General features: G+C 44.7%; 1 protein-coding gene across 2 annotated transcripts in view; it reads left to right on the top strand.

Moving 5' to 3' along the window:
* DIAPH1 (diaphanous related formin 1) overlaps positions 1-19,257 on the top strand; it is a 393,428-nt gene that overhangs the window by 164,594 nt on the left and 209,577 nt on the right. For both annotated transcript variants that reach the window (XM_033926973.1, XM_033926972.1), the window contains one exon: positions 10,478-10,594. In XM_033926973.1, coding sequence (XP_033782864.1) covers positions 10,478-10,594 — 117 coding nt within the window. The remainder of the gene's footprint in view (positions 1-10,477; positions 10,595-19,257) is intronic.

Raw genomic sequence — 19,257 nt, 5'->3', positions numbered from 1 at the left:
TCATCTGCCATCTTGTCGCCCATTCCCCTAGTTTGTTCAGGTCCCTTTGCAATTCTTCACAGTCCTCTTTAGTCCGAGCTCCACTGAATAGTTTGGTGTCGTCTGCAAATTTTATTATCTCACACGTCGTCCCTATTTCTAGATCATTTATGAATATATTAAATAGTAGTGGCCCAAGCACCGAGCCCTGCCGAACAACACTTGTGACCCTCTTCCAGTCCGAGTAGTGGCCCTTCACCCCTACCCTCCGTTTCCTACCCGCCAACCAGTTTCTGATCCATCTATGTACATCTCCGTCCACCCCATGGTTCTTTATTTTCCGGAGTAGACGCTTGTGAGGCACCTTGTCAAAGGCTTTTTGGAAATCTAGGTATACGATGTCTATGGGGGTCTCCTTTGTCCATCCGTTTGTTGATTCCTTCGAAGAAGTGCAATAAGTTAGTTAAGCACGATCTCCCCCTGCAGAAACCATGTTGGCTTGGTATCAGAAGTTCGTTTCTTTCCAAATGTTCATCGATGTTTTCTTTTATCAGCGCTTTCGCCATTTTCCCCGGAACCGAGGTCAGACTCACCGGTCTGTAGTTTCCCGGGTCACCTCTTGATCCCTTTTTAAAGATGGGCATGACGTTGGCTATCTTCCAATCCTCTGGTATCACACCTGTTTTCAGGGATAGGTTGCAAACTTGCTGCAGTAGTTCCGCTATCTCCTCCTTTAATTCCTTCAGAACCCTTGGATGGATTCCGTCCGGACCTGAGGATTTGTCAGTTTTTAGTTTTTCTATCTGCCTGCGCACATCTTCAAGGCTCACTTCCATGGATGTTAATTTTTCTGCTTGATTTCCATTGAAGAATTGCTCAGGTTCCGTTATGTTGGTTGTGTCTTTGTTCGTAAATACAGACGAAAAGAACATGTTAAGTCTTTCCGCGACTTCTTTCTCCTCCTTCACTACCCCCTTCCTGTCTCCATCATCCAGCAGTCCCACCTCCTCCCTAGCTGGCTGTTTCCCTTTAACATATCTGAAGAATGGTTTGAAATTTCGCCATATCCTTCTTCAGGTACGGCGACCAGTACTGGACACAGTACTCCAGATGCGGGCGCACCATCGCTCGATACAGCGGCATGATAACTTCCTTCGTTCTGGTTGTAATATCCTTCTTGATGATACCCAACATTCTGTTTGCTTTCCTTGAGGCCGCTGCGCATTGTGCTGTTGGCTTCATTGTCGTGTCCACCAGCACTCCCAAGTCCTTTTCAAGGTTACTTTCCCCTAGTACCAACCCTCCCATTATGTAGCTTCTTCCCTACATGCATGGCCTTGCATATCTCCACATTGAAGCTCATCTGCCATTTATTTGCCCACTCCTCCAGCTTGTTCAGATCCCTTTGTAATTCTTCGCATTCCTCTACTGTCCTAACCCTGCTACAGAGTTTGGTGTCATCCGCAAATTTTATAACTTCACACTTCATCCCTGTTTCTAGGTCATTAATAAATACATTGAACAGCAGCGGTCTTCTTTCCCACATGCATCACTTTGCACGTACTTAAATTAAATGTCTGCCATTTTGATTCCTAATCTCTCAAGGTCTTGCAATTTTTCACAATCTTTGAACATCTTTGTGTCATCAGCAAATTTAATTAATTTTGCTAGTTATTTCTAGATCATTGATAAATATGTTAAAAATCAGCAGTTCCAGCATAAACCCCTGGGGAATCTTACTATTTACTCTTCTCCATTGAGAATATTGATCATATAACCATACTCTGTTCTGTCTTTTTAACCAGTTCTTAATCCATAATAGGACATTACTTCATAGCCCATGACTTTCTAATTTCCTCAGAAGTCTTTCAAGAGGAACTTTTGTCAAATTCCTTTTGAAAATCCAAATATATAATATCAATTGGCCCCTGCCATCTCTGTTTCCAAGCATTTAAAAAGATGGACAAGATCTCATCTAAGACTGCTTCACATTAATCTGTGAGCTGTTCCATAATCTTCAGAGCCCTTCCAGCTCTGTTTCCAAGCATTTAAAAAAATCCCTAAAGTTTATATAGACTAGAGAATGACACGGGGAAAATATCTGTCCCCGTCACTGCCTCATCCCCGGCCTACCGTCCCCTTCACCGCCCCGTCCTCGCCATTCCCTTCACCGCCCTGTCACCGTCACTGCCATTCCCTTCACTGCCCTGTCACCGTCATTGCCATCCCATTCACCACCCCATCCCCGTCCCCACAGGATCCATACAAGCCTCAGTACTGCAATATTTAGCTTATTCCTTCCTTATAAATCAAAGTCCTGGCTGCTGAACTAGAGAAAGAGATGTTCAGCTGGCAGGGCTTTGTTTATAAATTTTTATCAACACAACTAATATACTGCTTTATCCTAAAGCAAAAAAAAAAAGAATAGAAATAGAAATTTTTTTTTAGACCTTCGTTGTCTGGTTTGTGCTTTCCTCATCTTCTCATTCAATTTCTTCCATCCACTGTGTGTCTTCTCTCTGTGTCTTCCATTTGTTCTGTTACTGCGCCTCTCCCTTCACCCCCCCCCCCATTTGGTCTGACACCCATCTTCTTCCCTCCGCTCCCCCATAGTCTGGCATCTGTCTTCTTCCCTTCCAGCGTCTACTCCCCACTTTGTCTTCCACATTTCCCTTCAGCATCTGTTCCTCTCCACCCTCCTTCAATGTCTGTTCTATTCCTTTCCACCACCACTCTTCCCTCCCTCTTTCACTATCTGTTCCTTTCTACTACCCTTCAGCTCCCCTCGCGCGGACTAACTATCTATCTCCCTCCCTCTTACCTTCGTGGTGCGTTACAATGTAATTTGTGCAAGCTGCTGGAGCCTGCGAGCTCGGTCCCCATCCCATCCCCACAAACCATCTCGCTTCTGTGTTCCTATTTTCCCCATTTCTAATATCTCCCCTATGTATCTGGCATTGCCCCCCACATGTCCATATACCAACCCCATGGCATGTATGTCCCCTTTATGTCTCTGTCCCCATGCCCCATGCACATAATTTCCCCTGTTTTGTTACCTTCCTGTGTCCAGATTTCCTCTCTCTTCCTCTTCCACACCAATGTGTCTCTTCTCTTCAACCCTATCTAGCTTCTTTCCCTCTTTCTCCCCACCCCCCTGCTTCCAGCATCTGGCTTACCTGCCTGTCCTCCCCTTTCTTTCCTGCTGTGGGTTTCTTTCTCTCCCTCTTTATCCCCTTGGCCCAGAATCTCTTTCCCTTTCGCTCCCTCCTTCCTAGTGTGAGCTGGGTCCAACAGCCCCCTCCTGCCCGATTGCAGCGTTCCGTCATCTCCTTCCACCTCACCTTAGATGCCGAGTTTGCCGACTTTCTTTTTCGCCCAGCCGCACGCTTTCAAAAAGCCGCGCACGCGTGGCTGCTCCAGTTGTTCAATCTTCTCCTCTGACGCAACTAGAAACAGGAAGTTGCAGGAGAGGAGAAGATTGAACAACTGGAACAGCTGTGCATGAGCGGCTTTTTGAAAGCATGCAGCTGGGCGAAAAAGAAAGTCAGCAAACTCGGCATCTAAGGTGAGGTGGCCGGAGGGAGATGGCGGAATGCTGCGATCAAGGGTGGGGGCTACTGGACCACGCGATCCGTGATTGCCTCACTGCAGAGACAAGACCATTCACAACTCCACGGGGTGGTGAATGGCCTTGTCCCTGTCCCCGCAGCGACCGCTATTTTTTCTCTCCCCGTTTCGGCGGGTTACAGACTTCATTCATTCTCTTTTAGCGCACAAACTTACTGCTTCTATCTGCCTAGTTTATCTTTTACCTATCTTTTTACCCTGTTTCACCAAGTTAGACATAAGAAACTTTCCTTCCCCCAAAGAGAGCTCTTTTCTCTAACCTCTCTGCATTGGTAAATATGCTTATCCTAGGACAAGCAGATAGCATATTCTCACATGTGGTGACGTCATCCACGGAGCCCGGTATGGACAGTTTAAAAAGTGTACTGTCATTTTAAATTTTGAGAAACTTCGCGACTGCTTTTCTCCTGGATTGGACTGACAAATTCCTTTATGCATATTCCATTATGCATTTCCACCAATTCCTCTCATTCTCAAGATGGTAGTCATCTCAAGCAGAGTTGGCCACCATGATCCTGATAGCCCTTCGGTGGCTTCTAGTTCAGCTCAATATTAAGGATCCAGTACCCCTGCGGATCTTTCTAGCTCTTCTCATGCAGAGTCAAGGGTCTCTTTTACATCCCAATCTACAGTTATTGCACCTGACAGGTTGCTATCTCTTGAGATGACCTCAGCAGATGCTGATCTTTCTGATCCTGTCAGAGTCATTTTGGATGCATCCAGAAAACCTTCTACACAGCAATGGTACCAACAGAAGTGGACACGATTTTCAACATGTGTACTCTTCATCATCAAGACAGGGACAGATTTTTCAAATTACGGGGAAACACAAGTACAAGGGGGCACTCAGAGAAATTGAAAAGGGAAAGGTTTAGAACAAACGCCAGGAAGTTCTTTTTCACTCAGAGGGTGGTGGATACATGGAATGCGCTACTGGAGGATGTGATAAGCAGGAGCACGCTACAGGGCTTCAAAGAGGGTCTGGACAGGTACCTGGAGGACAAAGGGATTGAGGGGTACAGATAGGAGTAGAGGTAGGTAATAGGGATAGGATTAGAGGATTAGAGGCAGTTACAAAATTAGTCAGGGACACTGTTCAGGCAATTAGGCTTGATGGGCCGCCGCAAGAGCGGACCGCTGGGAAGGATGGACCTCTGGTCTGACTCAGCGGAGGCAACTTCTTATGTTCTTATGTTCATCCTCCTCCATATCTTCAGTGTTGGATTACCTTCTTCACTTATCCAATTCAGGTCTTAAAACCACTTCAGTCAGAGTTCACCTTAGTGCTATCAGTGCTTTCCATGTTCTGGTCAACAATAAATCTCTGGCTTCTCATCCTCTTGTTTCCAGGTTTATGGAGCCAGCCTGCTGTGTGCCACTCTGTTTGGGCTTGGGGTCCATTCCCTGGGAGTTAGCTTGCCTTCTGGCAGAGGTTTAAATGCAGGCTGGGTGCATCCTGAGTAACAACCTTCAGGGTATCAAGGCATGCAGGCCTCGTTTCCCACCCCTGTTTGGTGTTTTTGGAGATTTTCTGAGGCAGAAAATCCTTTTCCTCCATTCAGCTGCAGTGAAAATAGCTGACAGGCAAGGCATTTCAGTGATTATGGGCTCCTTTTACTGAAGGCATGTTAGGGCCTTCACGCGCGGAATAGCGCTTGCTAGCCGTTATCGCCTCCTCTTGAGCAGGCAGTAGTTTTTCCAATGCATGCACTAAAAACGCTAGCACACCTTCATAAAAGGAGCCCTATGAGTACACCTCCATTATTTCCTATGGGAGATTCGGGGGTGGTCTGCAAAACTGATTTAAGGGTTTCTGAGGGTAGGGTTCAAGTCTCCCTCCTCCCCAGACCCCAAATTTTTACATTTGAAATTTCCTTATTTTTGTCGTTTTTGGTGCAAATTCTCCTGCAGAAGCCATCTTGGAATTTTATCGATCTTTCTTTTCTTCAAAGCTTAAGTTCTGCTCAAAACCCTTCGATTTTGTTTAACCAGTAGGGATGGACTTCTTAGCCCCTAATCTGTTGACTACATGTTTGGATTGTGCTGGATTGGTGATGCTGGAGTGTCCATGTACCATGTGCCACAGCACGCTGGTGGAGGACATCACCTCTAGATCCTTGAGGCTGAGGAACTGGCACGGGTTCAGGATCTGAGTCGAAAATCTCACCAAATGCCCATTTTGAATGATTGCGCCAAGTGCCTGTGCTCAGAGTTGGGGGATTCCTTCCAAACTGCGCCAACAGCTCAGTGAAACTGGGCTTCTGCCCCAGAGTGTGCATTTTCTCCAGAATTTGTTCATCTCTTGTGGAGAGTGCATTCCATGGATCCAGCTCTTTGGACTTGGCAGGTGAGTGTGTGTCCTGCAGCAAAGCAGGTTGCTACATTGCTAAATGTCCCTCCATGGGGCTCCTCTATGATGGCTACCGCAGATCTGGATTGCCTTAGCTTGTACACAGATACTATGCCTGTCCTGTTTCTTGACACTGCTTCCATCCTGGATGATGCGAACTCCCTCAACGGATCAATTCAGCATGATATCTGAGAGGCCGGATTTGGGTGAGAAGCCTTCCATCCACAGGCTCTTCAAATCTGTTTCTATACACCATCTCATCACAGATGCTATGAAAGAGCTCAATTTGGAATCTCAGCCCTCTACATCGCAGTGTTCGGTCATGAGCCGCTCTAATGCTCTGACCTCTTTTTTTTCCGGTGCTTCCAGAGTTCACAGGCCTGATTGCAGAGCAGTGGGATACCCCCAAGAGTTCTTTCTGGCTAACTAAAGCTGTGTCTAGGCTTTACCCTGTGGCTTCTGAATCTGACCTAGACCCTTCCACACCATCCAGCTATTGCCCAATAGCAAATATCCCTTTACTAACCAAGATGCTAGAGTCCATCATATCTACCCAACTCTCATATTTAGAGAGATTCTCTATTCTCCTACCTTACCAATATGGCTTTCATCCCAACTTCAGCACCGAATCCCTACTGACCTCCTTAATCTCAAAGGTTCAACTACTTCACTCTCGAAATAAGTTCGACATCCTCCTACAATTCGACCTTTCCTCTGCTTTTGACATTGTTCATCATGATATCCTAGTCCACCAACTTTCTGAGATAGGCATCAACTCCACAGTCCTAGACTGGTTCTCAAAATTCCTACATTCTCGTTCTTACACAGTCAACATGAATGGTACCTCATCCGCCCCCTGGAAACCAATTTGTGGAGTCCCGCAAGGCTCACTTCTTTCCCATTCTTTTCAACATCTATATGTCCTCCCTTAAACTCCTCCATCTATCCCCCCTAGAAACAATTTACACTTATGCTGATGACATCCTAGTCCTCCTCGAGACCGACCCAAACCTTACCAACCTCTCGGAGAACATATCCTCCTGTATAACGAACCTTCAATCTTGGGCCCATACTGTCCAAATGAAACTGAACGAGTCCAAAACTAAACTACTTTGGCTCGGCCCTCCCATATGACTGATAGCTGTGAGAGCGACTCTCCATAAGGGCAGAGCTGGTAAGGAAAACCCGAATAGCTGAGAGGCAGGGGAAGCCCTGAAAGCAGCCTCCTGCCATTCAGCTGTTTGGGGCAGGAAACCTTTTTTCTTATCTTTTAATGGGCACAGATGCATTGCAAGTTGCACACACAATATCTGCCCCATTAAAAGAAAAAAGCCTCCTCCCCCCTCCCCGACGATAACTGTCTTCCCCGACGTACTGGGAGGGACCTTATGCATCTGAGCCAGTCAGGGCCTTGGGCTCCTCCCCGTGCTTCACATGATGCACCCAGGAGGGAAGGCCTACCATTTTGGATCGGTGGGCTTCCCTCCTGCCTTTTTGGTGGGGAGGGGAGGGAATGGTTTGGGTGGAGGGGGCTTCATTGGCAGGAGGGAGTAGGCTTCTCTTCTGCTAATTTTCTTTCACGTGGGGTGGGGGGGTCACCATGGCAGGAGGGAGTGGGCATCCCTCATGCCATTTTTCTCATGCTGAGTGGGGGGAGGAAGGCGACATGGCAGGAGGAAGTAGGCATTCCTCCTGCCATTTTCACTGTGCCATTTTGTCAGGGAGGGCTGTCATTGACAAGGGGAGGAGTGCTTTTTTTTCTAATGGGGCAGATATTCATGTGTAGTATGTAGGCTTTAGTGCACCTGGGCCCCAGTCTCCTTTTGGTTATTTGTCATCAGCTCATTCAGTAATAAAGTAGAAAGAATGGGCTCAGGGTTTATCCTCATTGTAATTCTTCTGTGACTAGAAGAATTAATATGTGTGTGTGTATGTATGTATGTATGTATGTGTGTGTGTATATATATGAGTATACACATACATACACACACACACACACATATATATATATATATACCGTATTTGCCGGCGTATAAGACGACTTTTCAGTACCTTAAAATCCTCCCCAAAGTCGAGGGTCGTCTTATACGCCGGGTACTGTTTACTAGAGAGCTGCACGGGGACGACAGGCATCCCGCGGGTTCCCCCTTTGGGTCGCGGGGATCCCGTGGGGACGCCCCCTAGGGTCGCGGGGATCCCGTGGGGACGCCTCCGAGGGTCGCGGGGTTCCTGCGGGGCTGGATGTACTCAGTCGCGCGGCTCTTCTCCCTACCTTCTCTGCTTGCAGCACAGAGCCGAACGGAAGTCTTCCCGACGTCAGCGCTGACGTCGGAGGGGAGGGAGGGCTTACACAAAGCCCTCCCTCCTTCCGACGTCAGCGCTGAAGTCGGGAAGACTTCCGTTTGGCTCTGTGCTGCAGGCAGTGCAGGTAAGAAGGAGAGTAGCCTCGCGGTTCGAGTGGCTACCAAGGGAGGGGGCGGTCCGCCCCGCCACACCCCGCCCCGGTTGCAGCACAGCCGGCCAGGTCCCCTTACTTTTGTGGCACTTCCCCGACCGACAACAGCCCCGGTCCGACAATCCTCCCTGCCCTGTAGCCGCGAATCTAAATTATCTTCTTACAGCAGCTGTAATAAGGTAATTTAGATTCGCAGTTAAGGGCAGGGAGGTTTGTCGGACCGGGGCTGTTGTCAGTCGGTCGGGGAAGTGCCACAAAAGTAAGGGGACCTGGACGGCTGTGCTGCACCCGGGGCGGTAGAGAAGGAGTGGGGAGAAGGACGCTGAAAGGCCATGGGGAAGACGGGAGGGGGGGAAGGACTCTGAAAGCACTTGAAGACAGAGGAGGGAGAAGGACGCTGAAAGCACATGGGAAATACAAAGGGGTGGAGAAGGACGCTGAAAGGCCATGGGAAGGGCGGGGGGGGAGGACTCTGAAAGCACTTGTGGAAGACAGAGGGGGGAGAAGGATGCTGAAAGCACATGGGGAATACAAAGGGGTGGAGAAGGACGCTGAAAGGCCATGGGGAAGACAGAGAGGGAGAAGGACGCTGAAAGGACATGGGGAAGCAGAGGGGGGAGAAGGACACTGAAAGCACATGTGGAAGACAGAGGGGGGAGAAGGACGCTGACAGGACATGGGGAAGATGGGGGGAGAAGGACGCTGAAAGGAAATGGGGAAGAGAGAGTAGGGAGAAGACGCTGGCAGGGAAGAAGACAGATGCCAGACTATGGGGGGAGCGGAGAGAAGAAGATGGGTGCCAGACCAATTTGGAAGGGGGAAGAAAGGGAGAGGCACAGTAACAGAGCAAATGGAAGATGCAGAAGGAAGAGAGACAGTGGATGGAAGGAATTGAATGAGAACATGAGGAAAGCAGAAACCAGGCAACAAAGGTAGGAAAAGAATTATATTTCTTTTTTTTTATTTTGCTTCAGGATAAAGTAGTATATTAGTTGTGTTGATAAAAATTTATAAACATTAGAGGCTCTGGTAGAAACCCATTTGCAAAGTATGTATTCTTCCCAATTAATATTTTCAAATTAATAAAGTCTTTTTGCTTATTTGTAAATGGGTTTCTACCAGAGCCTTTAATTCAGTAGCATAATTAAATGAAATAACTATTTCTGAAGTTTATAGGGACGGGCGGGGACGGAGGGGATTCCTCGCGGGGACGGGTGGGGACGGAGGGGATTCCTCGCGGGGACGGGTGGGGACGGAGGGAATCCTCACGGGGACGGGTGGGGACGGGTGGGATTCCTCACGGGGACGGGTGGGGACGGGTGGGACTTTGGCGGGGACGGGTGGGGACGGGTGGGATTTCTGTCCCCGCGCAACTCTCTACTGTTTACATGCCCTTACTTTACATGCCCTAACATCTCCTTCCTTACCTCCTTACGGTGCTTACGGTACTAGTAAACCTGCCGGGACATCAGCGGGGCCATGGCGGGACATCAGTGTGACAAGGGTGCCATCTCCTTCATCCTGCGCAGCGGGAAGCAGCGGCGCTCTGGCCCCACCCCTTTTCTCTTTACTACGTCTCTCGCACATGCGGCCGTGTGTGGAGTCTAGCCCTTAAGGAAGTTGCGGGGGCGAACAGGAGGCTTTTGAAGGCTTTTAAAGGGAAACTGTCATGCCAGCAAACTTGCTAGGGACTTGCCCGGCACTTGCTCTCTCCCTCTATGTGTTATCTTCCTTCTATCATTGACAGTTTCAGTTTGGTTAACAGTTTAGAAAACAAATAGCATGGCAGCTCCCATGGGTTTATTGTTCTATTCAGCTTTAGTGAATTAATTAAAATTGTTGAAATAAATTCTGATGTTCTTTTAAGTTTTATTTGTTGTGCAGAAGGTGTGTGGAAGAAGGGGTAGTCTTATATGGCGAGTATATAACAAACTCTATATTTTAACTGTAAAAGTTGGGGGGTCGTCTTATACGCCCAGTCGTCTTATACGCCGGCAAATACGGTATATATAATCTGACTTTGAAGCATTGTCAACGATGAGCTTTTTCTTTAACTACTTCCTCACTGATTTCAGCGAGATCTTCCAAATACTACTAAATACAGTTAAAGATTCCAAGGCAGAAGCATTCTTCCTATCTATTCTCCAGCATTTTCTACTTATCCGGAATGACTATGAGGCCAGGTAAGGCAAATCGATTAACTGTACTGTCACACTAATGAGAAAACAGGGCTTGGTATTATAGGTTAAAAATTATGAATGGACGTAAATTTAAACAAGAAAACAAGTATTTGTGTGTGCGTGCATGTATATAGATATATAAAATCACACACGTGTATACATTTTTCTCATTCTGTTGTCTAAAATACAATTCAAAAGGCAATAAATAGGAGTATTCCACTATTTTCCACACTATACTCTGTTTTCAGTATGAAAGAATTTCTGATCTGAAGGAGTTTCCTTCAAAAGCAATATAAAATGCATTGTTAGTCCAATAAAGGTATTTCCTTTGTTTTATTTCTAAATATTACCTTAAAAAGTGGAATAACACAGCCACCACACAATTTCATTCAATATGAAAAAAAACAGAGATTTTCAGGAAGTAATTATTAGGGCTGCAGATTTAGTGCATTAATACGATTAACACACTAAATCTTTAACTCCGATTAATAAAATGAATCAATATTAACATGATTACCTTGCCTACGTGGGTGCTTTTGTCCCTTCCCCATAGCTCAGCCTGTAGTCTTTGAGCTACTGGCAACATCAGTCAGCTGAACACACTGCCTTTGGTGGCCCTGGAATTTTTCTTCCGCAAGACAGGAAGTTGAAGTAGAGGGAAAGCGTATTCAGCTGACTGACACTGCTGGCAACCCAAAGATTACAAGCGGCAATCTGGAGGAGAAAAGAGAGAAATAGGTACCCATCATGTTTGTCTTGATTGATTAGATTGCGAACTTATTCGAGCACGACTGTCTCCTTCATGACTATGTGCAGTGCTGTGTACATCTGGTAACTTCTCTAGAAATAATAGTAGTAGGGAGAGAAATGTTGCACTTGATTGAGGGAAGAAAGAGAAGGGGTTTGGGATTTAGCTCATGCCTTTTTTTCAGTTTTAGCGCTAGGTGTTTTGCATTCAGGTACTGTAGATATTTGAAGGTATACTGCATGCAGTTCACCAGAGAAATGGAAAGAAATATATTTCCTCTTGTGCAGTGTACAGAATGATAGCAGTTCCAGAATTGACACATTCCAGTCACTAAATTGAAATAACCTTAGTTTTTCTACATGCTTTATTATTTTTCAAACCATGAGCTTTCAAAGAGGCGTCGATGTCCCTTGCTCACTTTGTTGTATGGTGATTTTATTTTTATAATCATGTTGGTGCCAAAGTTTGGTTCTCCTTTCTTCCATCTGATCTCTTAACTTGCTGTTTTGTCTTCCTTTATTCACTTTTTCCCATATTTGTTTCTGACATTGTTTTTTTTGCCTTTCTTTAGTTTACCTTTCTTCTCCTCTTTCCATGGAGATTTCACCCTCCCCAACCATCCAGTCTTCATGGTCCCTATTTTTACTGCATTTTTCTATGTGGATGAGCAGACTGGATGGGTCATGTGGCCTTTATCTGCTGTCATTTTCATTGTTTCTATTGTCCCTCCAGAGCAGTCCAGATGAATGGGCAATATGTACTTGTGCCAGCAAATGGTGTGTCTATTTAAAGATGGACAGCATTCAGTAAAATGTGTAAATCTTCGTGAGGCACAAGGAATAATTCCTTAGTGATGACTCTGCTGAAGAAGAGCATCATCTCTTGAGGATCTTTAGTGTTGAAGTTTCTGGATTGTTCTAGATGTGCACTGAAAATCCCAATCTTGGTACCACCACCTGCAAAGTACCAGTTTTGACACTTGACTTTCTTGTGGAAATGGTTCAAAGGCAGGGTAGAGATTTATTAGCGCATGCACTGCGCCAATCTCGCGCTTAGGTGCTTAGGAATAATGGCAATCGCACATATATTACCAGTCCAATATTATTATTTATTAATTTAATCATACATTTTTGTCTCAGAAGGCATATGTGTGATGGAGTCCCATCTGGCGTGAAATTTGCACCTCTCCTGATTGTCAACCAATAAGCCAACAGAGGCTGTCTTTAGGTTTGAACAAAGAAATTCCTTTTGACATAGAAAAAAGTTTCACAAATCATATTTTTGTTTACATTAATTTCTGCATATGCTCATATGAGAAGCTGGGATAATTTCTCCTGTTGTCAGATCTCAAATGAACTTTTGAGAAGAGTAGAAAAGGATGGAAGACATCTTTATACCTTGCCCTATATGAGGATCATTTCTCCCTTAAGTTATATGGCTGCTTCTTCATGATGGGCTTTATACTTTGAGATGTCCAGCAGAGCTCTGGGAGATATGCATTGCCTTTGGCTATCTCTGACTCTAGGAGTAGGTATTCCAATTTGTGCAGTTTCCAGTTGTCTCTTGAAATTTTTGAAGTTTTCTATCCTTTCTACCTATGCATAGTTATTTTGATCCTTTAAAACATCTTTGCTAGTCACTTGGAAGGAATTATGCCTGTGTGAAGATTTTTATCTTTGCACATGTTTTGCAGATCAGTCCATAGCCATTTTAATATCAAATTTTCTCTTCCTTTGGTATAAAATTCAGATTTGCAATAACATTCTTCAGATCAGCTTTTTATGCTTTTTAGTTCTTTAGGCTGGCCATTAAACTTGTCAAGCCCCATGTTTCAAGTTTCAGCTCAGATCTCTCTAATGCTTCAGTTTTAATGGCAGGAAGCATTTGCAAGCAGCTGGAATGAGACCTGTGTCATTACTAGTTCTTTACTTTAACGACCTGGAACAGTAATGTAGGATAAGATTGCTCATGTGCATTTGGCTTGAATAGGGGCTTATATGGCTGACATCCTTGTTGACGACAACTTCCCAGACCTGTCCCTATACTGTAGAAAACTGGAGGTATGACTGAGGTGAAGTATCTTCGATGATGTGTGTACCTGGAGTATGAGCCAATTGTGCAGACATATACATGCAAAAATGTAAATCACTTTAGTGGTGATTAGCATCCATGATACAGTGCGCTTAAAATGACTTCTCTCAGGCCTTGTAGTTGCTGGTGAATAGAGGTGTGTTCTTCAACATTTGGGGAGTGGGGACTCCATGGACCCAGTTGTTTGTATACACTGGTGTGCTCTTAAGACATTATGTAGAACATAGTTTGTAGTGCAATGATCAGGATCTTCTGAGGCAATTTGGCAATTCTGGCTCTCCCTGCTATCGTGCTTTAAAGCTGCTTTGATGATCTTTGCTTGGACCTGCCTCAATGATAGCTGCTTCTTTTTCTTCTAATATCTCTTTATTTGCAAAATAAAATGCAAAACAATACACATGAGCCAGTAGTATCTACATATACAATGGAAAAACACTGGAAACGCATCCAGTTGTGACAAGATCATACAATCAAAAAGCAACCACATGCACGGTACATGTTGAGAAAAGAAGAAAGTATAATGCAATGTTGAGAAATGGAGAATCCCTCAGACTTGAAACTTGCCTAAGCTGCAGCAACATTGTAAATTCTGCTATTATTAAAGTGAATAAGATATGTTTCTAGTCACAATAGATATTGAATCACTATACAGCAACATTTGCCAATCAGATGGAATTGCAGCAAGTGAAAAATTCCTAAAATCTACCCTGGAACACCAGTACTCACCAGAAGCTATTACAGCATTAATCAAATTCATTCTAACTCACAATTATTTCTGCTTTAACAATATCATCTATGTACAAATCAAGGGCATTGCTATGGGTATCAGGATGGCACACAATATGCAAACCTTTTCATGGCAGAACTGGAAGACACATTTCTGAATACATAGTAGACAAAATCCATGAGATACCACTGGTATAGAGAATGACACGGGGACAAAATTTTTCTCTGTCCCCACAGGAACTCAGTTTCCCTGTCCCGTCCCCACGAGTTTTGTCTCTGTCCGTGCTCCATTCCTGTAAGCTCTGCCTTAACTGCACAAGCCTCGAACACTTATGATTTTAAAGTGGGAAACTACAGGCCGGTAAGCCTCACTTTGGTTTTTGGAAAATAATGGAAGTGTTGCTGAAAGAAAGGATAGTGAATTTCCTAGAATCTAATGGGTTACAGGATCTGAGGCAACATGGCTTTACTAAAGGTAAATCTTGTCAAATGAGTCTGATTGAATTTTTTTGATTGGGTGATCAGAGAGCTGGATCGAGGACATATGCTAGAGGTAATTTACTTAGATTTCAGCAAAGCCTTTGACACGGTTCCTCATAGGAGACTCTTGAACAAACTTAAAGGTGGACCCAAGGTGGAGAACTGGATTAGAAACTGGTTGACGGACAGATGCCAGAGGGTAGTGGTTAATTGAAGTCACTTCGGAGGAAGGAAAGGTGAGTAGTGGAGTCCCTCAGGGTTTGGTGCTGGGGCCGATTCTGTTCAATATGTTTGTAAGTAACATTGCTGAAGGGTTAGAAGGAAAGGTTTGCCTTTTTGCTGATGATACCAAGATTTGTAACAGAGTAGACACCGAGGAGGTGGTGGAAAACATGAAAAAGGATCTACAAATGTTAAGAGGAATGGTCTAATATCTGACAACTAAAATTCAATGCAACTAAAATTCAATGCAAAGAAATGCAGAGTAATCGGAAGGAGCCGTATTTGCTGGGAGGTGAGAGGCTGATATCCACAGATGGGGAGAGGGACCTTGGGGTGATAGTGTATGAAGATCTAAAGGCGAAAAAACAGTGCAACAAGGCGGTGGCTGCTGCCAGAAGGATGCTGGGCGGTATAAAGAGAGGCGTAACCAGTAGTTGATGCCCCTGTACAGGTCGTTGGTGAGGCCCCATTTGGAGTATTGTGTTCAGTTTTGGAGACCGTATCTGGCGAAGGACACAAAAAGGCTTGAAGCAGTCCAGAGGAGGGTGTCAAAATGATAGGAGGTTTGAACCAAAAGACGTATGAGGAGAGACTGAAAGCCCTGAATAGGAATACCTTAGAGAAAAGGAGGGTCAGGGGAGATACGATTCAGACGTTCAAATACTTGAAAGGTATTAATGTAGAACAAAATCTTTTTCAGAGAAAGGAAAATGGTAAAACCAGAGGGCATAATTTGAGGTTGAGGGGTGGTAGACTCAAGAGCAATGTAAGGAAATTATTCTTTACTGAGAGGGTGGTGGATGCGCTCGTAAGAAAGAGGAGATTCTGTATCACTGGCTGGGAAAAGGCAGGAGGGAGAGAAGCCAATCTAGGAGGATGGGGGGGGGAGGAAGGGAGGAGGAAGCGAGGCAGCAAGGTGAAGGGAGAAAACTGTGGCATTGATACCACTTTTGGAGCCAGAAAGATTCTGGCCCAAATTAAGCCCTGGACATCCCAGACACAGGGCCCTTGGGATCATGAGGCCCTGTGTGGCTACCCCTGCCTAAGACCATCCCTGGGTTCTGCCTACCCTCAAAATATGCCCCCCCCCTATATAATGGTAATAAATGACCTCTTCAAACTTCTGTGCCACACTGGTTGAAAAATAGTTCCTTAATTCAGTGAATCTTTCAAATTGCCTTCCCTCTCACCTCCTCTCTTGATCTAAAAGGTGTGTGCGTGCACACTACGCAAGTACCCATGCACAGATACACATTCACTAACTCTCCTCTCCTCCGCTCCTCCTTCAAAAAAAACTTGCAGAGGGTTTAGAAAGTATTCCATGAAAAATGCTCTGCATGCTTTCCCTACTTGTTGCTTGACAGATTAATTTTGTTTGTTGCCGGAGAAAACAAAGTTGCTTACCTCTAATGGTAGTGTTTATAGTTTATTCACTTATAGCCCACCTTTATCAAAGTGGGTCACAAAAGTACACACATATTAGATACAAACATCCATAGATAACAATTACAAAACCCTCCCCATAAGTACATCTAGCACCAAACTAAAAGATATGTGCTCAACACATATTTCATTTTGCAAAATAGATATCGCTTTAATAGTTTTTAAAAAGTATTCAAATCTCTCTATTGTATAACAGAATGTTTTTCCAAGTATCGGGACCAATACAAGAAAAAGAACCTACTCTGGTCGTATGCAATCTCATTTGCTTTATGGTTGGTATATTCAGATCCCCACAAATGGCTGAGTGTACGGTTCAAGACGGCATATATCGACCAAATATTTCTGTGCCCTCCAGCATACATATAGATACGTTAACAACCATTGATCAATCTCGCATCGTTCTCATGTTTCTGGCCAGAAGAGACCATTTCATCATTCCTCTTCATTGTCTTCAAGAAATTTGTCAAATGATCTAATCAAACCATATCGACCCTTCCCCGATCCCTACACATACTATAGCTATCAACCTTGTAATCTCCCAGGCTAATTTCTTGTTGTAAACTGCCTAGAACTGATAGGTATTGGTGGGATAGAAGGCATCAATGTAATGTAATCAGTACTGGAGGCATCGAAGACAATCATCTCGTCAATCCCACCATTCTCGGCAAACTTTTTCCTATAGAGAATCACCTGGAGTGCCTACGGAGGACTCTGATCTCTCACAACACCATACTGACTCCGAGTGCGAGCCTACTTTATCGGCACTAAAATAATATGGTATACCATAAGATCCATCGCCTCTCCCACGAAGGAAGTCTCCTGAAGAACTGTCTCTTACAAAATACATTATAAGAACATAAGAAATGCCTTCACCGGATCAGACCGAGGTCCATCTAGTCCGGTGCTCCGCACACGCGGCGGCCCATTTAGGTATTCCTTTCTGGAGACCCGACTTTACCGTATCCTTCAATATGATATGCAAGAAGGTGTGCATCCAACCTGTGCTTGAATCCCAGTACAGTAGTCTCCGCCACAACCTCCTCCGGGAGTGCATTCCAAGCACCCACCACTCGCTGCCTGAAACAGAACTTCCTGACATTTGTCCTGAACCTGCTGCTGCTCAGTTTCAGGCTATAACCTCTTGTCCGTGTCACATCAGAAAATGTTAGCAATGCTGCTTCTTGGTCTATTATATCAAATCCTTTTAATATTTTAAAAGTCTCTATCAAATCCCCTCTCAGTCTTCTCTTTTCGAGGGTAAACAATCCCAGTTTCCTGAGTCGTTCTTTGTAGCTCAAATGCTCCATTTCTTTGACAAGTTTCGTGGCTCGCCTCTGCACTTTCTCCAACAGAGTTATATCCCTCTTGAGGTATGGAGACCAGTGTTGGACACAATATTCTAAGTGCGGTCTGACCATTGTTCTATAAAGTGGCATTATGACATCTTCCGATCTACTCGTGATCCCCTTCTTAATTATGCCTAACATCCTGTTTGCCTTCTTTGCCGCCGTCGCACATTGTACCGATGGCTTTAGGGTACTGTCAATCAGTACCCCCAAATCCTTTTCTTGTTCGCATTTTGCTAATGTCACCCCCAACATCTTATACTCGTGTTCTTTGTTTTTCCTTCCTAGATGCATCACCTTGCATACAGTTGGTAAAGGCCCTGCCTGTCAAGCTAGAAGCAGGCACTGAGCATAGAGCAGAGCTTCTAGATATCTTAGACTATAACTGCCTAAGGAGCTTCTAAAGTTACTATTACACAATCTGATTAAGAAGGCCCTTTTTTGAAACTAGGAGAATCATCTTTCAGTCACTGCAGCTACAAGAAAAATTGATTCTCTTTACAGAATTATTTCTTGCCTGGGGTTTGACCACAATTGCTCTTGGTAGAGTTGACCCTCAAGAAGTCTTCCAGTATCAGAGTTTATGCCTCTGCTCCACTGGGGCATGAAGGCTGTACAATGGACAAATTTGGTCACTTTATCTACCAAAACTCAATGTTAGCAAATAGAATGTTGCATTACAACTTCTATATGTCCTTCTATTTTAAACACTTTGTAAAGAAATTGATGGGGCCGCCAGTGTTTTGCAGCACTGCTCCACTGGGACAGGCAGTCCCGTAGCAAACTGCCCCAGCCAGCTGAGAGGGTCCTTGTCAGCCTTTTCAAAACCTCTGGATGGCTGCGGTACATGGCCCATGGTCATGAGCTCAGGTCGAGAGCTGAAGGGGCGTGGCTAAAGGGGCATGATTTGCCCTTTTTGAGCCCCTTCAGAGCCCAAGAGGAGCAGGGAGCAGCTATATCGAATCCTTCTACTATGGGCAAGAGGAAGGCCAAAGTAACTCCATCTACTTTGATGATGGGTCCGATGGATCGTCACCTTGTGGCCCCTGTTTTGCCACAAGTGGGAGAGCATGTAACTTTAGATATTCAAGCTGCTTCAATATCCTCCTGAGAACCATCACCACCTCCTCAACCACTATATTCTGTTGGAACAGTAGACTCTTCCCTTCAGTCCGAGGGAGCAGTCTCACCCTTACAATTAACTACAATATCTGGACTGGAGGTTTTAGGGCAATCTTTGGGGGGAACTAAAGGGTTGATTCCCGTTCCCATGTCTATGGGGACAAACCCTGATGTTCAACCTAAGGATAAAGTAATCACTCTAAACTATGTATGGTTAGTTTTAACAGAATAGAGTCATCCTTACAAAAAACCGTGTCAAACTTATGTCAATTTTCATCTAATATTACTGTTAAAATTAATGAGCATGAAGTTAAATTTGAAGAAACAGCAAAAAAGTTGGAAAAATTAGATCAAGTTAATGCTGCCTCTAATATTAAAGATGGTATGATAATACATGCTAAATTAGCGAAACTGGAGAATTTTATTAGGGCTTAAAACCATTGTCTTCTAAATTTTCCTATTACACATTACCTTTCTCCAATAGAACT

Source organism: Geotrypetes seraphini, chromosome 18 (genome assembly GCF_902459505.1).
Source record: "Geotrypetes seraphini chromosome 18, aGeoSer1.1, whole genome shotgun sequence".
Classification (NCBI taxonomy): Eukaryota; Metazoa; Chordata; class Amphibia; order Gymnophiona; family Dermophiidae; genus Geotrypetes; species Geotrypetes seraphini.
Note: the sequence above shows the minus strand (reverse complement) of the source record. Positions and strands in the feature narration are given on the sequence as shown.